The 23298-nt window shown below is 33.4% G+C and overlaps 1 protein-coding gene across 1 annotated transcript in view; it reads right to left on the bottom strand.

Annotated features, from left to right (window-relative positions):
* Nucleotides 1-733: 733 nt before the first annotated feature.
* Nucleotides 734-23298, bottom strand: part of NRIP1 (nuclear receptor interacting protein 1) — a 73082-nt gene continuing 50517 nt past the window's right edge. The window contains exons 3-4 of the mRNA XM_008578614.1: nt 1561-8036; nt 734-1474 (exon numbers count right to left, since the gene is read on the bottom strand). Of these exons, the coding sequence (XP_008576836.1) occupies nt 4222-7695 (3474 nt within the window). The 5' untranslated portion in view covers nt 7696-8036 and the 3' untranslated portion in view covers nt 734-1474; nt 1561-4221. The remainder of the gene's footprint in view (nt 1475-1560; nt 8037-23298) is intronic.

The raw sequence follows: 23298 nt of genomic DNA, 5'->3' as shown, positions 1-23298 counted from the left end.
ATTTTAATAATGTAGAACAGGGAAAAGTGTTTCTATTATTTGAACATTCTTTAGACAATGTTTATAAACCTGTTGAGAGAGAAGCTGCATGGATTACAATAGACCTATTTTAGTACAAGGAAACAGATCTCATCTTTGGGAAAATGTCTTCCTCCTAAATTATCAATATATTTGTAAAAATAAAAATCCCTTCACCATCAGCTCACAAGGAAACACAGGTATTTTTCTCCTAAATAAAATGGTCTCGATTACTTATTACATATGTATATTGCTTATTCTCAACTACTGTACTTATTACCTATACACATGTAGTATACATTTACATATGTATTTGTGTGCACACACACATTCATTTTTAGAAAATGATTAAGTACCTTTTTTTCTTTTATTTAAAATGAACTTAAAACCCACTGAAGTTGGATAAAAGTCCTCTTGCAAAATTTTATCTTAAAGGGTTTTTCCAGTTAAAAAATTTACAGTGAACAGTTACACACTGAATGATGAAAAACAGGCCATAGGCTGATTGTCAATTTGAGCTACGCTTTAAATTGCCCTGTTTCTAGATTCGCTAACTTGCTGGCCACTTTCTTTCTTTCTTTTTTTTTTTTCCTTTATTTTTCTGAGAAGGGCAAAATATCCTTGAAGACCTTTTGCTATTTTCTTGACCTGGGACTTTTATATTTATGGAAAAACTAAAAACCAGAGAAAGCCCACAAAATAAGCAGAGACAATGCATTTTTTCCTCATTTATTCAAATTCACTGCAGGAAGTAAACACTAAAAGATTAAAAAACAAAACAAAACAAAAAAAAAACTCACACAGCAGTATGTACAGTATGACATCACATGAAGAAATGAAATTTCTAATAAAAATGACAAATTATATTACTGAGCAGATCGCATCAAAATTGGTTGTGTAAACCCCAGAATTCTTACCAAGAATGGTAATGTGCCTGTATTACAGTATCAGCTAATGCTGGAATACTCCTGGTATGCTTCCAATGGGATTAAAAAATTCATGAAAGTAGTTGTGTGAATTCTTTATGTTGAAAAGTGGTTGACTTGATTTAAAAATTTTTTTAAGACCCTTGAATTCAAAGCACATTCTGTCACAAAGCTTAAACCACAGAAGTCATGTCCAGAAATGGAATACTGTCGTGTTGGGATGAACGTCTGATCTGACTTAAGACATTTTGCCAAATGCAGAGATGCACAGGGTCCCCCATGCACTTTTCATGCAGCAGGTAATCACAACTTAAATAAAAGGTTTATTCTATACATTTGTCCAGACTTGCAACTGTATACGTACATGCACAATTTTTAAACCTGTCTGATTATATTTACACTTATACATGGAATATACAGAAACCAAAGAGATTAAAAGGCTTTTCTGTTGCATTAGAACAATACAAAATATGTATTTTTTTGTTGCGGAAATCACTATTTACATCACCTTTAAAAACCGATTTTAACATCTTCATGTAACAAGTCTCTCTCTATATATATATACATATTATATATAATCACTATTTACATCACCTTTAAAAACCGATTTTAACATCTTCATGTAACAAGTCTCTCTCTCTATATATATACATATTATATATATATATATATAAAATATATACTCTCACCAGTTTACTCTTCTGTAAGATGCAGCAGAGAATAAACAGGTAATGCTACCTTACTGATGTCAATGAGAGCTGTAGTACCCTTCCACAAATGACTTCATTAGGAAGAAATTGTCTAGATATCTAAAATAGTTCTTGAAAATGTGTATATATGCACCCTTGTATCTACATATGCATAAACAAAGTGAATTTGTGGATGTATGCCCTTTCTCACCACTCTTCTTTAAAATCACTCAACTCAAATTGGGGACATGCTCTACTAAATCAGAACAGTATTCTTTGTGGTCATATTTATGTATTACATATTTTCATTCCTTTAGTTGTTAACAACAAAAAACAAGCAATTAACGACACACAAAAAGGAAGAAGAATAGCAATGCTGTCCCTTGATGTTCTTTTCCCTGACTTAAGTTTTACTCCCTTGTAAAAAGCCCATTTCTTCCAACCATGGGAGAATACCAACATTTTTTTCAGACATACTTCTACGGCTCCAGGCTTTTCACAATGACTGAGAAAAATGACTTGTTTAAAAGCTTATTTATATAGTGTAGACAATAAGATTGTCACAGTACGGACATGGAGTAGAATATATTTACTGGCCAGTGGAATTTTCATGTTAGAATAAGCATATGCCTTCATCTTTCTATGATGCATAATATTCACTCCTATTATTATATCCAGTAGCTATTTACAAATCATTGAGAAAAAAATAACCATTTAGGGTTTTAGATCATATTAAGAAACAAGACCCATTTTTAATATAAAAATCTTAGAAACAACTTCAAGTAGAACAACTTTAAATAAATTTCCTTCAATTAATATTACATTAATTACATAATAATTTTTGACAGGTCAGTTGCTAACCTGGTTCACAATTAAAAATATTATCTGATGAATGAATTGTAGATTGTAAAAACTGAACTTAAGAACAGACTTGTTTCAAGATCGAAACCCCATGTGGCTCAATAATACATTAAGTTCTTCCAAGACATTATCAATGTTTACTTTTAATCACTATTTTAAAATAAGAGATCTAATGGAGTGACTGTGTATAATTTCATTATGTATGTGTGTCCTTTGTACTTTTTTCATTTAGTCAATCTGAGTTTAGTGTCTTTCTTGGGTTGTAACTAAATATGTTAGTCTTTGTCAGCATTATTCTTAGGACAATGGTTTTTAACAGAAGTTAAGGATGTATTCAGAAGAAGTTTCCAAACTGTCCTGGAATCACCTGAGTTTGGTAAGTGGCCCTGTTATTCCATCCCTAAGGCTAGTTAAGTAGATGTTACTCATTAGAACACATAAATAATCACAGATTTTCCTGAGATGTCGAGCCAGATATGAAAGTTGTCCCCTCTACCCAATTTGTCATAAAAAGTATTCTGAACCCGATTTCCAAAGACATATGGTAATATACGAACGACAATATTGCAAGTTTTGAGTTGACGTGTGACTGTACTGGGGAAAACACAGGCATCAAATAGTTTTTTAGAGTTCTGAGAAAAGTCATAAGCAATGGTTCTCAAACTTCAATGTGCAGCCAAAACACCTACGGAGAGTGTTAAGATGAAGAAAGAAGACTCCCAGGTCCACCTAGCAGAGATTCTTGTTCTGTAGATCTGAGATGCAGCCTATGAATCTGCATTTAAAAACATCTCCAGATGATTCTAATGCAGGAAGTCTGTGTCCAGCTTTAAGATATCCTGGACATAGGACTCACAGGTACCACAGGAATAAGAGATGGTGAAATTTGTCTAAAGAAAAGACATTTTGCTTCTGTTAAAAACAATTTCTTAAACATTCAACTATTCAGGAAACCACCTGAAGATAAATGTTAACCTTCCTAATTCTGTAAAAGGAGGAGTATTAATTTAGTAAAGTAGTTAAAATACAAAAATGGAAATGTTTTTTTATTTTAAGGATCTATCAAACTTCCCTCAATTGTAATCAATTTTTACTAAGTAGTACAAGGTTTAAAGAAATATACTGAAAAGGACTGGGGTGGAGCAGACACATTGGGACCCACAAAACCCCCTCCAAGAGTTAAAAATAAATGTTTTTTTAGCAAAAGTGAAAAATGTAGGCATATTTTTTCTAATTTATTTTTGAATTGGATAATGAGATGTGAATCAGCACTAGGTTTTTTATTCAGTAATTATCCTTTAAAGAATTACCTAAGAATTTGGATGTTTAAAAATATGTTATAGAGGCTGACTTCAGAAAAGCAAAATAAAGTAACCTAACAGAGGCAGCAAAATGCATTAATCCACTATGGGTGGAGTTTTAAATTTTAATTTATGCCTATCATTTACGATTATAAAAGAATTTCATTCATAGGCTACTCACAGTTGATATCTGATGCATACAGAAGTGTTAAACAACCAGTTGCTAGTTCAGTAGTTTCCTCATGACATCTAATGTTAAGCAAAAATTAGTATGCATATTTAAACATCACCAGTAACCAATACTTTTCAAAATGAAAAAAGTTTCAATTATTCCATGCTTTTCTCAAATCATGCTCTTATTTATACAGATCTCAGGTTCATACTAATCAGTTTTAAAAAGATCCAAAGCTGGATGGCAGGTACATTTTATTCTGATTCTTTTTTTATTGTTAGCACATTTCCCAGAAGTCCATAAACTTCTCCATTTGCACTGTGTGGGCGAGAAGCATTATTTCCCATATGGCTATTATAAGGGCCTCTTAAATTAAAGAAAGAAGCTTTAGTTTCTGCAGGAGGTGGTAACTCTTCTTTGATTGTAATCTGTGAGATACTTTCGGCAGATGAAGGCTCCCTCCAAATGTCCTTGTCCTGTGTTTCTCGACTGGTAACAGAATTGCCTCCTTTCTGGAGCATATAATACAGTATTGGGTTAGTTTTGGTCAGTCGTGGACAGTCTTTTTCAAACTCATTCTTATCCACATCTGTAATAACCCACTTAATGGGTCCTTTCTCACTGGGCATAGAACACCCATTCAAAAGCCCGGATTCTGGTCTAGACCCTGCACAGCCCAAGTGTTCAGGGAAAGGAGGACTCACAGGAGTTTTTACCACTCCTGGGTATGAAAATGTCCTGTTATCCACACAACTGTTTGGCTGAGTGGAACTGTACATCAGTCCATTTAAAGAAGAAATGTTGAATTCAGGTTTGCTTCTGGTCATGTGATTTTTGTGTCCTTTCTTTTTACTGTCGATGACAGAGTTACTCCTGTGTGGGGACAAATCTCGCACACAGTTTTCTGAAAGAAGAAGCTGTTTGAGAACATTGAAGCTTTTGCTCTCTCTGGCCCAACTCCTATGTTCACTTTCAGTGGCTGAACCATGGCCAGCAGGATATTTAAATTCAAGTTCATTTCTGCTAAATTTCAGCTCTTCTTGGTTAAGCAAGGACCCATACAGTACTTCTGGAGCACTGTGATTACTTGCAGTATCGACAATGTTATTTTTCATCTTTTTAAATGGATTTTCTAATGGCTCAGTGTAAAGCTTCCTTTTTTTAGGAACCATGCAAAGATTCTTTGATTCTAGGGGTGTCAGTTCACTATTTCTGTGACTTTTGTCTGGATCATCTGCCAGGTAACCCTCTTGATTTTGTCTCAGCAATCGACTTAACAGACCGTTCTTTGAGAAAGAAAAGTCCTGAGGTGAACCAGGTTCTGATTTAAAGTCCTCAGACACTGGTAAGGCAGGTGCATGTCTCTGCATGGTCGGAGTCATACCTAAGAATGGGGCACTCGTAGCATCGTGGCTCAAGTGCACATTTGTATTGTGAATATGTAAGTCATCGCAAGGCTCAGATTTTATTTTCACCATCAATATTTGTTCACTTAAAGCTCTATCTGTATGTTCCTGAGTACTTTCATCTCTTGAAGGAATTTTCTCTTTCTTTTCACCCTTACCTTTGTTGGGGTTTCCCAGGAGCAACTGGAGGACAGTGCGTCTTTCAAGCAGATTTTCTATTTCAGAACCAGAAAGTCCTGGTTCAGGACCTGTTGGTTGACTACTGAATGCTTTATTTTCTTCAACTGCATTTGTTTTATTTGGGAGCACAGGGCTATTTAATCTATCAGTCATACCCACAGGTTTATCTATGTTTACACCTAACAGCTGTTTGCTAGGTCTCTGCTCTTCCACTGACATGGAAGACTGCATTCCACACTGTGCTAAATTTTGTAACAGCTTACTGGCACTAAAAGTTGCAGAGTTTTGTGCACCTTCATTTTGGGCTGATTTCTCTACTTGCGATTCTTTGCTTTTTGTAACATCCATCAAGTGGTTAGATGCAGTATTTGTTAGCTTTTCAGACTGAGTACCACAGGCATATGCTGGGGAATTCCATTTGATGACCAGAGAGTGTTGAGAAAGATTCATGGGAGACTCTGCTTTGGTTGATGTAAGTAATGGTGGAGTGCTCACTGGTGTAGTCCTGTTTGTACTGGGGCTTTCTATTACAGAAGTCCTCATATAATTTTGGGTATTGAACTTTGTGACATCGTGCACTCCCTGAGGGCTGGTGTTTTTTTCTACATTTTCTTCATTCTTATGGCCAAGTAGCAATTGAAGAAGTGTTACTTTCTGGTGTGAATTTAGCTTAGAATTCTTTGAGGTATCTTGATCTTCTCTGATATCTACATCTGGGACTTTTGGGTCCCAAGTGTTCAGCAATGATTGAGTTAAGTTATCCAGAGAAACAGGTTGATCAGTTTCTGGCTTTTCGATTCGGTGTTTGCAGGACAAGTCTATGGGAACACAGTTGGAATAAGAACTTTCATCACCACTGCTGTCATCTGTAAAACTAGGATTGTTATCCGAATATTCATCAATAGTTGTAGGTGTACTACTATCCTCAAAAATGCTTCCTCTCTCACTATGATTGTGTCCGTTCATTGGCTTAGGTATAGTCTGGCTTTTAAGAAGATGTAAAAGCAAACTATTACTAGCAGCTTGTTTTATATTGTTTCTTTCCAGCGAGTTCTTATAGCCTGCATGTTTGGGGGAAGAAGGAACAACACCCATTGGATTCTGAAATGTTGTAGCATTACTTTTGCTAGCCAATAGTTTGCTAGATGATGTTCTTGCCTGACCATTAAGATGGCTTGACATTCCTTTTGAGAGCTGGAAACTGCCAACATCCTTCTGGCCATTTTCTTGTAATCTGGCCATAGCAGCAAGTCTTTCACTTGCTGCTTGATTTGCATTTTGTGTTTTTAAAGCATGTTCCCGAGAATACTGTTGCAAATGGGCTTCGCTTGAAAGGAGTAATGCTAATTGGCTACAAGCTACACTAGGTTTAGGTGAGGTGGCAGGACTAGCCCTTTTTTCCACCATGCTTGCAACAGCCTGTAATCTTGCAGCACATGACAAGGGTTCACTCATGACCGTTGTTCCACTTTGTCCAACATGATGAGGTGACTCTACAAACCTATCTCTGATGAGGTTTTTAGTTACATCAGGAAGATTGGTATCAGGCTTTTGATCTTTAGCTTTACTTTTCTTTAACAAAGTTTTTAAGTGACTTGATGCAACACCATAACACCTTAAATCCTTCTCCACTTTTAAAGATTCATGACCAAGGGCATATCCTTGCTCCTTGAGACTCTGCCTAATTTGTTGTGACAGAGCAACAGTCTGCAGCCTAGAGCTGAATGACTGAAGCAAAGAGGCCAGTAATGTGCTATCCTGTTTGCCTTTAGGCACATTGTCAACCATGCCAGCTAGCAAAGCTTCCTTCTTTACGTTTAAATTTACGATGGAATCAGACAGCCTCTTCCGCTTTGCTGCATTCCAGTCCTCAGAAGACTGCAACAGTCTGGCTTTTTTGAGATGCAGCATGCCAGATCCCTGGTATGTTTGTGTATTGAGAACTGGACCATTACTTTGACAGGTAGGAAATGCATTGCCAGAAATGTTAAAGTTCTGATCTTCTTCATTGTGCCCAACAGACTTTTTGTCGACGGCAGTACCTGATCCCCTTGCTGCCTGATGCATTAGTAATCCTTCTAGGTAAGTTAAAACAATAGAATCCTGGTGCACATCAGAGCCAAGCTCTTCTCCATGAGTCATGTTCAATAGAAGTGTTCACAAGGGCTTGGTTTCTATTCACTTTAAAGAATGGTTTTCTGTGGGCAAGTTAGATATAACTTCAACAACTGAATGGCAGTTTATCACCTTCCATAGCAATTAGATGGACATGTACTGTTACATTCCGACTAGGATTTCTTCTAGCAATGACAAGATAAAAGGCAGGCAACTCCACACAGCTGATCAACTTCTTTCTAAGCAAGAAGCAGCAGAAGAATTTCTTAACATATAGGTCTGTAGCAGCAAGCAGATATAATCCTTAGTGAATATAGTGCTTTTCCTCCTTCATCTTTTGTTCCCCATTAAATGCAAATATCAATGTTCTAAAAAAGAAAAATAAATAAAAATAGTTAAAGAGGTGCAGAACTAGAATCATGCTATGATATGTATAAGCAAAAAAAATATAGCATCTGTAAGTATGCATATATATATTATACATACATATATATAAAATATACATATATATGCATTATAGTCACTGCTTTAGTAATTTATTTTATTGCCATTATGAAATTGGAAATCTCTACTGGATATCCTATGGGTTAATCAATATGGGTTAAAATGATCAAATCATTTAAAGAGGAGAAAATACTTTAATGTTATATAACTATCTTCCAAAGCCCACCAAGTTTTTGAATTTTCTTAAGTACCTTTCTATAAAGTAATGTGAATGCTAAGTCTCCTTTATACCTCTATAAGGGAACTAGAATTAGCTTCCTTACATTGGGCTATCATTTTTATCCTTTTAATCAATAAATCCAACAATTTGATACAATCAGATAATTCTTGCCTAAAGTTTGACTAGTATATGTGCAAAAAAAGAAAAAGAGATGCGTATGACATGAACTCATCTGGTAAATCTGATGTGAAGTCGAAGCCAACAGAACAGATTCTCTTCTGACATTGCCCCTCAAACACTGGACATTAAGTAATTTTTAGAATTTCTGTTTTCAAAGAAATGGAGGCACTAGTAAGTTTGCAATTATTTTATGGGCCTGTGCAAAGTGTGACAATCTTAATCATATTCATAAACATCAAAATTTAATCACAAGCTTATCCACCCATAGTTTTTACCATGACTTATTAAAGACAGAAAAGAATGATTCTTTAGATGCTCATTCAGGGCTATCAAAAGTTTAACGTGTCTGTGTTCAAATCCTTACTCCCGTACTCTATGTAGAACTTTTAATGTGAGGTCCATTCCTTGCAGATACAGAAGACAAGACATTACTACATACGTAAAGTACAATAAGAAATGTCTTTTATTAGTCAGAATTTGCAAAACAGTCCACTGATTTCTGTTATCTAAGAAGATACCAAACAATGTCCCATCACTAACATATATACAATTGAAGAAGAATTCACTGCATTTCTGAAAAGTTGTTAGACTTTCTGTCAGATTTAACCTAAAGAAGGGAGCCACCAGACCTTTGGAAGAGAAGCTGGAACAAATTCCATGAACTTTGTTATTCAAGATGCCAGAACATGCTGTTCAAGCTATTAGACCTCTTTGGTTCTATCAACAACTACCTTGATCATGCATGGAAATGAAAAAGTTAATTTTAATTTAAAGATTACCCTGTAGCTTTTTGGATGAAAATGCTTAACTGAAAATCAGACTTTAGGCAAGATTTATCTGATTGTATAAAACTGTTGGATTTATTGGTTAAAAGGATAAAAAATGATAGCCCAAGAAAAAGATATAGAAAAAGAGTCAGCAATAATTAAAATACATAAATTGCAGGTGTGCAAAGAGTAGGCTGAGAAAGAACTTTCTTGAGATTCCAAAGTCACAATTTTACAAGGTCTCTAAGCTTTGCAGAGCGTACCTAAGTAAGATGAACGTTTAAAGAGATTTATAATGATACTGAAATGAAATGATAAGTATGGTAGACCTGATGACTGGCACCCAATATCCGTTCTCTTTTCCCTTATTAAAAAAATTGATTTTTCAGGGAATGGGGAGATATTCCAGCTAAACACATTACTTTTTTCCATTCGTATATGTCTTACAATTGATGACATGTTGATTAATTAGAGGCATTTTTTTCTTTCTTAGTGGTGCAAAAATAAGGGTGCATTTTACAACTGATGACATCTTGGAGTTGAGGAAACACGGTTTTATAACTCTCTTAAAAACTGTTGATATATAATTCTCAACTAGTTAAGACATTTAGCAACCATTCAATGGGGTATGCAAATCCACTGTATTTCTCTCCATATCACAGCCAACCTTTTGTTTCTTGAGCAGACTGAAGAAAATTGGTCAAAGTAAGTCACATTGGTCATTTTATATTTGCTTTGTAGTAGCCTTAAAAAAATACTTCATGAAGCAGAATAAAATAAAGTTACTGGAGCATCTTTAGGTTCATATTATTCATGTGATATGTCTATTCCACTTTTTACTATGCATAATATAAGTTGTAAAATATCATTCATTGCTTTAAAATGAATTTATACATCTCTGAATTTACGAAGCAGATCTGGAAGTTGATTTAAAAAGAAAACAATAGTTCTTTTGCAAAGGGACTCCAATGCTGCACTTTACCATTTATTCACCTATCTTACCACTTATTTCCTATCTTAACAGAGAAACTAAATGACAGAGATTAATAATAATCATTTCTTAAATTAGATAACACTCAAAAACTGACTCCAAGAACACAAAATTACATATACAAATAATTTCATTAAACTCTTTGGGTCTGAGCCCTACGCTAATTATAATTAGTACAGTGCAACACACTCAATATATAACTGAATGTTAATACATTAAGTTATTGAATGAACAAACTGCTACTAGGAAGGAAAGCACTTTTATACACACACCCACAGACACCTCTTCTCCTTTCACCCTCTTAAAATATGGATGGATAAAAAGCTACAAGAGTTGCAATCACACACTCACTGTAACTTCATTATTATAAATCAAAGAAATGACAAAGCAATGGTCATACTAAATATTCAATTTGTTCATTTTATTTAAATCAATACCAACAAACTCTTATTGAACTCCCAGTCTGCCTGGAGATCTGTTTCAGTATTGGTGAATTATGTTTATTTTACAAAGAAGGATGTGATAGGTTATATCTAGAGGACTTGGCAAGGCAAACCTGTACCCCTAAATTTCTAAAATAGTCCTAATATAAAATTCTCCCCTCCCTACCTATGCTATTTCTTTTCATGTGACTTTGTTAGATCAATAAGTACAAATAAATTAAAAGATTAAATGGGATTTGAAAAAATCTTTTAAGATTGTTTTCATATTTTTTAAACAAAATTATAAAACAAGAAATGTTAGTTTAGAAAATATGGCTACCATAATATGTAAAAACACAGCTATGTGTATACACTAAGCTATCACACCTTCCTCTAGAAAAGCAGGCAAGAAACAAATTTAGAATAGATTTGAAGGGCAGACAAATAATTGCTTCCAAAAAATTCTGTCAAGGTGGTTATTTTTCATTAATTTCTTTGAAAAGAATTCCTACAAAAAGCACCAATTACATGAAGCAGTGGAAGTAAATGAGCTTCTCATGAAACCCGTTTTTCAATAAGATGAGTCTGTAAATCAAAGGTGTGGTTACTTGGAGAGGCTGCTTCAGGTGACACTCAGAGGTAACACTTACACCATTCTAGGAGAAAATGAGATGGCTAAGAAAGCAGGAATTCTGAGACTACTTAAGGCCTGAATTCACTTAGATCCTACCATTGAAAGCTTGTTAGGGAGTTGAGAGCCTAATTTCTTCAAATAACTTCCTTTTCTATCCTTCAAACAACTAAAGAGTGAGAAATCATTAAGAACCTTTCCTACCTTTTCCAAGTCTTGCCTTTTCATTTCCATATTATGGAATTTGAGAAATTTGGAAAAGAAAATGAGTCATAACACTTGGATATAATATAGCTCATCGGCACCTACAGATATTAGGGTCCATTGTAAAATATGATCACTACCTAATAAATAGAGGTCTTAAGGTTAAAAATGTTATTTAAAGTTATTCAGTGTTAGCCTGACTCATTTTCTTTTAGCAAAAAGACAATCACATCATTCTTGAAGCACCAACGTATAGTTCTCTTGTCTGGTTTTATATACATATTGCTTAAGAATGTTGCCAGATTTGCACTTGAGTACATTCAGTTACAAAATACCTAAATATCAACACATTTAAGAATTGAGTATTTTTAGGGATCTGGAAGCAATATATTTTAAAACTGGAAATAGTTTATAAAATACTGTGATCCAATGGCTTGCCATTTCCCTAACTTCAATGATAATTTTATTAGAGACTGAGGATGTATCTATTTGAGGATACTTAACATTTATTTCATAAACTCAATAAGAGAGAAATTTATTTGCATGGCATACATTTGTTAAATTATTTCTGAGTCAAGGCAACAGATTTTTCCAGAACTTGGTTTATGGAGGAAGGAAGGAACCAAGAGAGAAAAAAAAAAATACTAAGAACAAATGAAGACCTGATTAATTCTCCAACTCTCATAGTTTTAAAAGAAAAAACTTAATTTACAAACTAAAATAGTTTATATTATTAGCTTATTTTTAAACATTAAGTCGGTAGATATGACATGCTTATAAAAAAGTACTCATGTAGACATGACTTTGCTAAGACTTAATGAACACTAAAATGCATATATATGAAGTAGAAAAAATAAAACCTACCCAATAATAAAGTAAAGGCTAACTAAATGATGCTTGTTTCAACTTATCATTTCCAAAGAGTGATTCCACAAAATTTCTAGAAAAAATAACTGGTTTTAACAAAAAATTCTGTATAACATCTAGTATATCAAGAAATGACTAAATTTTTATTTTAGAATTTTCTTAAATCAAAATCAGCTCTTTATAATTTTAATGAATTTATTTTAACCATTGGTACACTAAGAAAAATAGTTATCATCAGTTACCATCTGGGTTCAACAGATATTTTATTCATATTTTAATCAACTCATGAATAATTTACAGAATAAGAATAAAGGAATATAAAACTTCATTAGAATTTTTAATAAGAATTTTAACATAGCACTATACCCCAATTCTCCATATTCTTCCTGATGTTGAAGGACCACATATTTGAAATGGCACTTTGAAACTGACAGCTCATCAGTAGTCATGCATGAATCTGGAAATATCTTATAAATACTGATTTTAGATTTCAAATACATGTCTAAAAAGTTCTAGGACTTCTAGGTCTTCTTTTTGTATGTATACAATTCAAAAAGTGTTACTTTTAAAAACTTCAACAACTAATAATTATGCTGAAGAGAGGTCAGAAATCTTGTTTCATAATTGCCATTTTTCATTTTTAGATTTATTAACAGCAATTTTAGTGATCAATCCAATTAATTATTTCTTCTTTGTATGATCTTTCCTTCCAATCTCCTTTATCATACACCTGTCTTCAGTATCTGTACAGTATCATTCATGTCTAGAGTGCATCTCTTTGCATTCATCTTCTGATTCATCTAACTGAAATATCTGAATATGTTAACTTCCTTCTCTTTGACATTATGGACGGAAAATGAAAAATACTGAATTCTCAATTGTGTTCAATAAAAACTTAAAACAAAATTGAAAGACTACATAGTGTCTACAGATTTTTTTTTTACATTTTTAAAAGATGATACAGTAAAATGAGGTACGTAATAAGAAAACTCAAAGATAGTTTAACAGTGAAGACTTACTCCACTATTTTATTATCCTTCTAGGCACTTCCATTATTTTCATTTTTTTTTAGCATGGTGGGAATAAATGATAAATTAATTGGCAGTAAAATGGCAAAATACTTAAAGATACAGGTAATATAATATTACAAAGATTCCATAATGTATTTTCTATTTATAAAAGGACCCAATGGACACAGATAAAAATAGCAAGATACTATGTTTTACTCCATTAAAAACATACTCATTAAAACTTTAAAAAAGAATATGTCATGTAATATGATACTTCCTACTAGTTAAAAATATTTTTTTTAAGAAACCCTCAAAAACTAAAACTGGGTCCTATGAACCCTGATAGTATACCAAGGATTAATGCATTTCATGACAATAAAATTCATGTCCAAGTGCTTAACAATGTTAAAATTACAAAGAAAATCTTCCTTTTATTAAAATTGTTTATAAGGATAAAAAATATTTAAATTTTATTTGAGATTTTACTGGCCCACTAGTATGCAGTAGGAAATTACTGTAATGAAGAGAGAGAATTATTATAAAATAATAAAATCAAACTAAATCATGAAAGAATTGCAGGGAATCTTGACCATATGTATATCGTATAGATTTTGAGAAAGATCCAAGTTTAAACACAGACTAGTTGAATGAAATAACTAGCAAAATGCTTAAATTAGAGAGTAAATTTTTTTTAAAGCTGTATTTTCTTTTTTTATAAGTACCTGAAAAGTATGAAATTACATTGAAATGTACTAGGGCTTTATCAATAGAAGACAGCTGTAAACAATCTGCATATTAACAGTTAACAAATGAGTGTCACGTTGATTCTCTGTAGTTAAACTATTTCCATTGCAATGTGTTTTACATTCTCTATTTGGAAATGGTTTATTAAGTACAGAGAAACTTTGCTGAACTTTTACACACATTAAAATGGTAAAATCCAAGTAATAAGATTTTACTTAGATAAATGAAGGATGCATCTAATACAATTCTCACCTGTGGGATTACTTTTGGTTGAGAATAAATAAACAATGACAAAGGTCTTTCTCCAGCTGTTTTAAAGAAAAGATTTAGTATCTTACTTGAACTCAAATTCTCCATTAAAAACACATTTAAATGATTAAACATCTTTGAAGTCATTTAGTATGCTATTTAAATTGTCTAAGGAATACATCATGACTTTCAATTGTTTCTATGAAATATCCCCCAATTTTCTTCTGCATTATCGAATAGTACCTATTTGAGTATTGAATTTAAAAGAATTTATGCAATGCAACTTTCATTAAGCATTTAGCTTTTGGCTCTTATTCCTCAAAGTGTAGAAGTAATTGAAGGCTACATAATTTTGTCATTCAAGAATAACTCCTAGTGGACAATAATTTTATCTACATTACACTGTGGATTATTTCAGGGGTGCTTTTTATGCAAAAGGATAATAAAGACATTAAGATGTTGCATTAAGCATTAGAAAAAAATATCTAAGTATTGAGAAGATTCCAAAGTCCTAATTATTGAAACTTTTATTTAAACAATACAGATCCAAGTAAATAATTCAGAGAAGTCTCGGTGTTTTCTAAAATGGAACTTTGAAAGGAAGTTTTAAAAGTTGAACAGGAAACAAAAAACCAAGAACAATTTACTAAAAGAATGTAACACCAAACATTTTATCCAAATGGATAAAATTAACTTTCTAAACCAAGGGCCAATGAAAAGTTAGAATACATAAAACCCAACACTTAATTTCATAGAAAAAGAAAGGAAAAGTAACATTTTAGATAACGGCCCTAAAGCTTCATTAAAAAATGATGACTACAGTGAACCCTCTATTACAAATAAAAAGTTAAAAAGTTGTTGAAAAAACATTATGAAAAAGAATTAAAGAAACATTCAAGTGTTGACATTTGACAGAAGAGATTAAGAGAAGGTGGAAGAAAGAATAAGCCTAAAATTTCATTTACTAGATTATACTTCTAATTTCTTGGAAAAATGAAACGAAATTAGTATATGCCTTTTGATGGAGTTTGAATTCCAAGATAACTTCTTTGCAATATTATCTTTATCAAAAAATAGATGTGTGGTTATACAATTTAATGGATACCAAAAAATGTATAAAAACATTTTGTCAGCTGAAGGCCTCAACATTTGAAATTAAAGTTTAAGTTTCTTGCATTCTCCCAGGGATTCTTGTTTCAGGTGTAAATATGCTTCAGAGATAGGTAACATAGAAGCCACTGACTGACAACTGTAGTTAATAAAACGGCTCCCCAGATTGCTGTCCATTACAACCTGAGGGACCTACATATTTTTGCCCAAGGCCAAATCTGCTCTAAATTTCCAGGTTCATCAGCTTCAACTTGCTTGTCAGCTACTTCCATAGGAGTGAAACAGCATCACTCACATTCCCTATTAAAAAAGACTCACTAGGAGACAATACTGCTTGACTAACTCAAGTGTTCAACACAAGGACATACGTGTCTGAGGGCCTATCCAACTCTAAAATTTTATTTCCACGATTCCAAGTAATTTGTCAAATTGTAGTTGATAAAAATGACAAGTATTTTAACCAGAAACATGGTATGCTGTCATAAAGTTGTGAAAATTGCCCTGACCAATATGTTTTATAGCCTTTTTAGTGAATTCTAGGGGAAGAAAATTGTTTTGAAATAGCCATACAACTTAAACACCCAATCCCCTAAAAGTTATTTATCTTCACTATTTTCTTCAGTAAGTTCACATCACAGAATTTCAAACAGACATTTGTTTAAAAGCTAAGTATGAGCTTATATTCAAGCCAGAACTTTTGCTTATCTTATAATGGCTATATACTGAACAAAATGAAAGATAAAGGTAAAGATTTAGGGTCCTAGATGACATAGATAACATACAAGAGAGAGAGATGAAATAATTGTCCTGGTGAGAGAAACAAATACCCCCTTTAAGTGATATAGCAAAATAAAGAAGGTCTTCTTTGTTCTTAAGGGCTAATATATATGAATCAGATTCAATAAATACACTGTTCATTTTACTCTACCTCTATAGTTTATCTTTAAAAATTTTTTAGATTTTATATCAAAATTAAATTAAGATAAAGAAGTTGGAGATTTTAAGTTAAAAATCAACAAGCTAGAGAATCAAAAGTGATAGAAAGAGCTAAACTTCCAAACAATTTCTATTTCAAAAATACAAGACATCCCTGGATGCTGTGCTGCGTTATTTTGAAAACTGAAAACTAGAATACTGTTAAATAAAATTAATTCTAACTACAATTTTTTAAAAATCCAGGACAAGAACTAATTATTATATGACAGGGAGTACATACAATATTTATCATTAGTGGTAATGTCTATTCACTGTCTTCTACTCTTCTCAAAGGAAAAACAGTTTCTCTGAAGAAACACAAAACAATCATTAAAAAATCATTTTGGTACTACATAAGTGTCAAAAGAAGAGTTTACATATAAAACCAACAGAGGATAGCTTCTCCTAACCTTTCCCAATAGCTTTTCAAAGTAACTGGTACTTTCTGTTAGTTTTCAAAAGCATAATATTTTCCAATCTCTATCAAAGTGAGAAATATAATGGAAAATGGACCCTTCTCCTGGAATTGTTTGAGTGTTTATAGTATACATACAGGGACATCATTTGAGATGGGAAAATAAATCCTATTAAGTTCAACTATGGTTTCCCCATCCCTAAAACAGATTTGACATATAGAAACAAGCACAAGGTCAAGGTCACAGATCAGCAAGAAAGATTACCAACAGAACTGATGTAACAGCTGGCATTTGATCAAAGCTCCTAAGGTTTTTAGTACACTTAGCAGATACTCAGCATTTACTCACAAAGTACACTCTGTTTTAAAAATGTTCCCTATCTTTGAAGACAAGATCTTCATGCACTTTTTATTATAAATGAATGTTCTGCTAAAAATATTGTATTGGATCATAGTATAAGAGAAGAAACCAGTGTACGCATTTCAAAATTGTGAATTTTTATCTGTGTATCTATGTGTGTACATATTCTTCCAATTTATTTATTTATTTGTTATAGCTGATCTTTGCGATGTGACAATTTTGAAATTAATTTGACTTCCAGGTCCCTGAATGCACCATGATCCCCTATACTTTCAGGCCTTTGCCCCACCTGATTTTGAAATTAAGATTATGTTCTGCGATATCCTGGGCCATTTCTTCCCAAATACACAGATTTAACTGATAAGTACTGGATCAACCAGGAAAGTTTTATAATATATCCACAGTCTTCCACGACAATTTCTAAATCAAACATATACAAAGAAACTCTGGTTATCAATAATAGCAACAAAAGTGCTTATTAATGGAATATATTATTGAAGAGTGAAATTGTCTAACAAAACCATGTATTTTGTTTCAGCTGTTCAAACAAGGTGTTGAATTTATCTTAAATTATCTTTATGAAAACAAGAGTTACGTGACAAATGTTCTTACTGAAGCATTCTGATCAAGAAATCATTTTTAAGGATGCATAATGTTGCTGGGGTAAATTTATACTATAAAAGTTTCCCTTGTTAAATCAAGTACCACCTGCTACAGGTTTATACCATTTGCAAAATCTTATGATCGTACACATAAATCTTCTCAATTATCAGTTTTTCATTTAGCAAAATTATTTATTTTTATTTTTATTTTTTGTCCTTTTTTGAGAGCCGCCGCACCGTGCTCAGCCAGTGAGCGCTGTGAGCGCACCAGTCATCCCTATATAGGATCCAAACCCGTGGCGGGAGTGCTGCTGCGCTCCCAGCACCGCACTCTCCCGAGTGCGCCACCGGGATCCAAACCCGCGGCGGGAGTGCTGCTGCGCTCCCAGCACCGCACTCTCCCGAGTGCGCCACCGGCTTGGCCCTAGCAAAATTATTTTAAATGAATTTTTAATTATTTTAAATAGGTTTGAATAAAAATTTGGCCCTAGCAAAATTATTTTAAATGAATTTTTAATTATTTTAAATAGGTTTGAATAAAAATACCAGAACTGCACTATCCTAGAAAGACTTCTAGTTTCTCAACAACAAACCAAAGTAAAAAGGAAAAAATTATATCAAATTAAATATGACTGAAAATGAAACTTCCTTTACCAGGCAGAAATAGACTGTGGAGATATTGAAATACATCCAACTTTGACGCAAAATCTATTGACATATTCTTTGAAAACAAACAAAATTCCTTATAACATACTAAAAAAAAGTCTTTTTAGAGGAATAACTTATCAATTAATAAACACGTTTTTCTTTATGTGCTACCTGGGTGAAAGTACTGACTTGCTGTGAATGGACCATGAACTTTGACATGATTTTCCAGAAATGGTAAACATTATGTGACACCACTCTTGCCAGTACTGGCTCAGAACACAAAGATGTCTATATTGAAGGTTTTATTCAGTCTGTGGAAGAGAAATATCACTACAGACACGATCCATGGACAGAGAGACAAAATGATGAGATCTGTAAAGGGAGGAAGTCAATACAGAGTCCCATCCCAGAGGATTAACGAACAAAAAACAAGACTACTATATATAAAATGTACCTAGAGAAGTTCTGTATCTTTACATATTAACAGCTAACATTAAAATATGTCCTTTAACTAGGAAGATGAAGCTACTGGCAGACCATCAGTAGGCTACTTACTTTAACTGTTTTTATTTTTATTGAGGAAATTGCCCACATACTTTTCCCTGACCTCTCTTTGCCCATCTGTGCACTTAATAAAATGTCTGAAGTTCTCAGTACCTGTAGCAGTAAGTGCTAATCGGAGACCCAGCTTGCTGCTGTCCAGGTCTAGGCATGCACAGTCTGTACAGCACGGACTGCCTATACATAGTCCTTGCTGTGGTGCCAGCCACTCACAGAGAGATATAAATTTAGGTGTGGGGAAGTAAGGAGGTGTTAGAAGAGGCTCCAATGAGCTGGAGAAAGAACAGGAAGAGCACTAATCTAGGGACATAGGTCAGGGCTTTTCTGACTTAATTTATAGGACCAAAAATATTTCAGAACTACTTTCACTTTAACAATAAGATCATTAAAAACAGCTACTTACTATCTACTATTAGCATCATTTAATAAAATTAAATCATTTGAACATCAAAAAGATAAATACTTTAGCTTTTTGAAAATCTCTTGTCATTCTTGGGGTTGTTTTGTTTTTTGAGATATAATGCTAGAAAAAAGAATGGCATACATATACCTTATTAAACATTTTGAACTACTAAAGTCAAGTATTTAAATTCTTACATCAATATTTCCTACTGTTTATATTTTGCATTGTGTTTTGGTCTTTACTGTAATATATATAAAATGAATGATTTGTTTTACACTTAAGTTCCTGTCATTACACATGAGGCTGGCTATAAATAAGATGACAGGGAAGAAACTGTGCTATAGAAGAGGAAAGAAACTTTCCCCCATTTGACCATATAATCCCTACCATCATCATCAAGTGATGAAATATATCAGACTTAAAAATGCACAGAGAATCATATAAGAAGCGCCATTTACCTAAAATCAAGCTAAAGAACTAGGACATCTTTTTCATTCTGTAAGTCTCAATTGAGAACTCACTCCCTCTTCAGGCAGCCTTCCCTGAACTCCACAGGCTAAAGACAGTTTTTTTAACTCTGTAACTCCACAGCACTCAGAAGATCTTTCAATCATCTCACTTACATAATTGTATTTTGGTTTGCTTATGTCTGACTCCCAATTATAGCGTAAACTCCTTATGAGCAAGAATTACATCTTTGCCAATCTTTACATCCTGGCACCGGGCAGAGGTAGCATTCCCAGGAGAACATGCAGCAAATCAACCTCTTGGAGCCTCTCTCAGTCTAGAAAAAGAGCAGTGGGCTATCATAATTTTAAGGTACATTAAGATTTAAAATGATGAGTCATTTATAATGTTTAGTTTCAAGTTCAAGATATCTTTTTCCCCTGAATATAAACTAACAAAAACATTACAAAATTAAAGTATTTTATCCTTTACAAGAAGTTCTGTGGGTGTGGAAAACATGCGTGACTAGTATCTGGTAGAAAAACAGAAGATTTAAGTATTTTAAAAGTTTTTAAAGTTTATTTAAGATAGTCTTTATTTTAATATTTGTTTACAAGGAACTGATCATATTCATTTAGTTTCCTTTATCACTGTTTCCCCAGTAAAGATTAGTAAGATCTGGTATGCATATAGGCCATATCAAGAATGAGTATGTTTCAAAATACTGGTAACTGTAGCATTAAGCTTTTCATCATTTTTCCCTCTCAAATTAATTCCTCTATAGAAAGATGAATAAAACCCATTTAACAATAAGAAATGAAGTATTACATCACGAGACTTATTCCGTAAAACCAGACAAATGCAAGCATTACAAAAAATAATAATAATGAAATTGGGAAAAATAATGTGTTTTTTTTTTTTCTGTATCAACCACAACTGAGAAAGTGTTTCTTTATGCTCATTTTAAAAATCAATCATTGACGTACATAATAAATGCATGCCAAAGAACTTGAGCACTTTAAACTGTGTGATAAAGATTAAATCAAATTGGTCAAAGCTATTATTTTTCATTAGAACCTGTATTTGTTGAAGAGCTTAAAGTATGAGTTTTCATTGAATCTGGCTAAATAAAAACAATATCTTGCCATAAAGTAATTCAATTAGAATATATGAGGGGTCTTCAAAAAGTTCATGAAAGAATTTATATTATCTTTTAATTTAATTTTTCCAAGAACTTTTTGATGTACCCTCATATAAAGTAATCAAATTGCATTTTAAAGACTGTAAACCTAAAAAACTAAAAACCAATTCAACAAAAACAAACATGATTCAAGTAGGTCTTGAATAGTCAAGATGAGTCAACATGTCATTGCCATGCTTTTTCTACTACTTATTATATTGGTATGTTGCCATTAATAGAAATACAAAATCAAGGAGATTCACTCCTTTGACCTGTATTGAAGAGCTGAGCTTCAGGTCCATTCATGATTTGTGGCATGGTATTAAACCTTAATAATGTTTCTCAGGTCTGAGAAGGCTAAGAAGTCATGTGGGTCCAGAAGAGATCTAACTTTGATGTGGATGGATAAAATTTAGAAAATCCATTTTCTAAAGTGTACAGTAAGATACTCTTTTGGCATTCATTTTCAAGATAATACACTATCAATTCAAATTTCCGTGACTATCATAAAATAGACATTTTTGGGAAGACACTATTCACTTGGACTAATGACACCTTTTTAAAACTGAACTGGCAAACATCTTCATTCTCCATAATGCTAGATACTCAAATTTGTAAAACCATATAAAATTGGAAGAGCAGTTTTTATGAAGCAAAATCTATTTTCCTCTACTGATTTTTTTCCACCAGCTATCATTTTCCTAACAGGATGACTTGTAAAGCAATTATCCAAACATGACAAAATCATAGAATTTAAAGGTTAGAAGAGAGGTGAAAGGTCATCTGGCTAGCTAATCATTTCGTCTGATGCTTAATCCCACTTAAAACCTATTTGCTAACTCTGGTTGCCTAGGTTATTTTTGAAAACCTCTATGGACCATGTACTGTCTTCCATCCAAGGTGTTATCTTTTGGAATCACATGGCTCCGGGTTCCATTTCTGGCTTTTCCATTTGCCAACTGTTTGAACTTAGGCAAGGCAACTACTTTCAAAAGTGTTACCATTTATAAACGTGCACTTCACAGAGCTGTTGTCCGGAATAAATGTGACAATGCTCACACAGCCTGGCAGAGAGCACCACCATAAGGGCTGTCCCTTACTCAGACAACCTGTTCCCTATTTGCACAATTGCAACAGTTCGAAATGCTTCCTTGCCTGGACTATAATCTGTCTCTTTTTAGTCTGATCACTGGTCCCTTTGGGGCCATAGAGAACAAGGCTAATCCTTCAGTTATCTTTCAAACATTAGAAAATAGCTGCCATATTCCACTGACTAGGTCTATCACCTTGTTAAAGTCTACATAAGACAGTTAAAATTCACTGTTGACAAGAGCCTAGTGAAGGGCACACAAAGGAAGATAAACGTTCCTGGGCATCAGTCTGTGGTGTGTGCTGCAAAGATGAAATTCTTTACAAATTATTCACTGGCCAAAGTAGTGTATAAAACCTCCTGGGAGTTCTCTGCCACAGACTGATGGCTCCTACTAAGTGTACTGTACACTAAAAAAGTCCTGCTTTTTCATAAGTGTTTTAAACCATACTCTACTTCCTCAAATGACATACCAGGATATATATTCTTTGATTCTCCTCATTGACTTAGATGATATATTATTTATCCTCATTCACATTTTACAACACAAGGGCACTAGAGGTCTGAACAACTGAATGATTGTTTAACTGTCCAGTAAGTGGCTGATCCAAAACCAAATCATGGTCTTCTAAATTCTAGTCTTTCCCAAAGGCACCAAGCCTATACACTGGGGAAGAGACTGCCTCTTCAGCAAATGGTGCTGGGATAACTGGATATCAATACGCAAGAGAATGAAACTAGACCCATACCTCTCACCATATACTAAAATCAACTCAAAATGGAATAAAGAATTAAACATACACTCTGAAACAATAAAACTTCTTAAAGAAAACATAGGAGAAACACTTCAGGAAGTAGGGCTGGACACAGACTTCCTGAATACGACCCCAAAAGCACAGGCAACCAAAGGAAAAATAAACAAATGGGATTATATCAAACTAAAAAGCTTCTGCACAGCAAAAGAAACAATTAACATTAAAAGACCACCAACAGAGTGGGAGAAAATATCTGCAAAATATACATCTGACAAAGGATTAATATCCATAATATACAAGGAAATGAAACAACTTTACAAGAAAAAAACAAGTAACCCAATTAAAAAATGGGCA

Source organism: Galeopterus variegatus, unplaced genomic scaffold, assembly GCF_000696425.1.
Source record: "Galeopterus variegatus unplaced genomic scaffold, G_variegatus-3.0.2 Scaffold1727, whole genome shotgun sequence".
NCBI lineage: Eukaryota > Metazoa > Chordata > Mammalia > Dermoptera > Cynocephalidae > Galeopterus > Galeopterus variegatus.
This window is presented reverse-complemented; position numbering and strand designations above follow the sequence as displayed.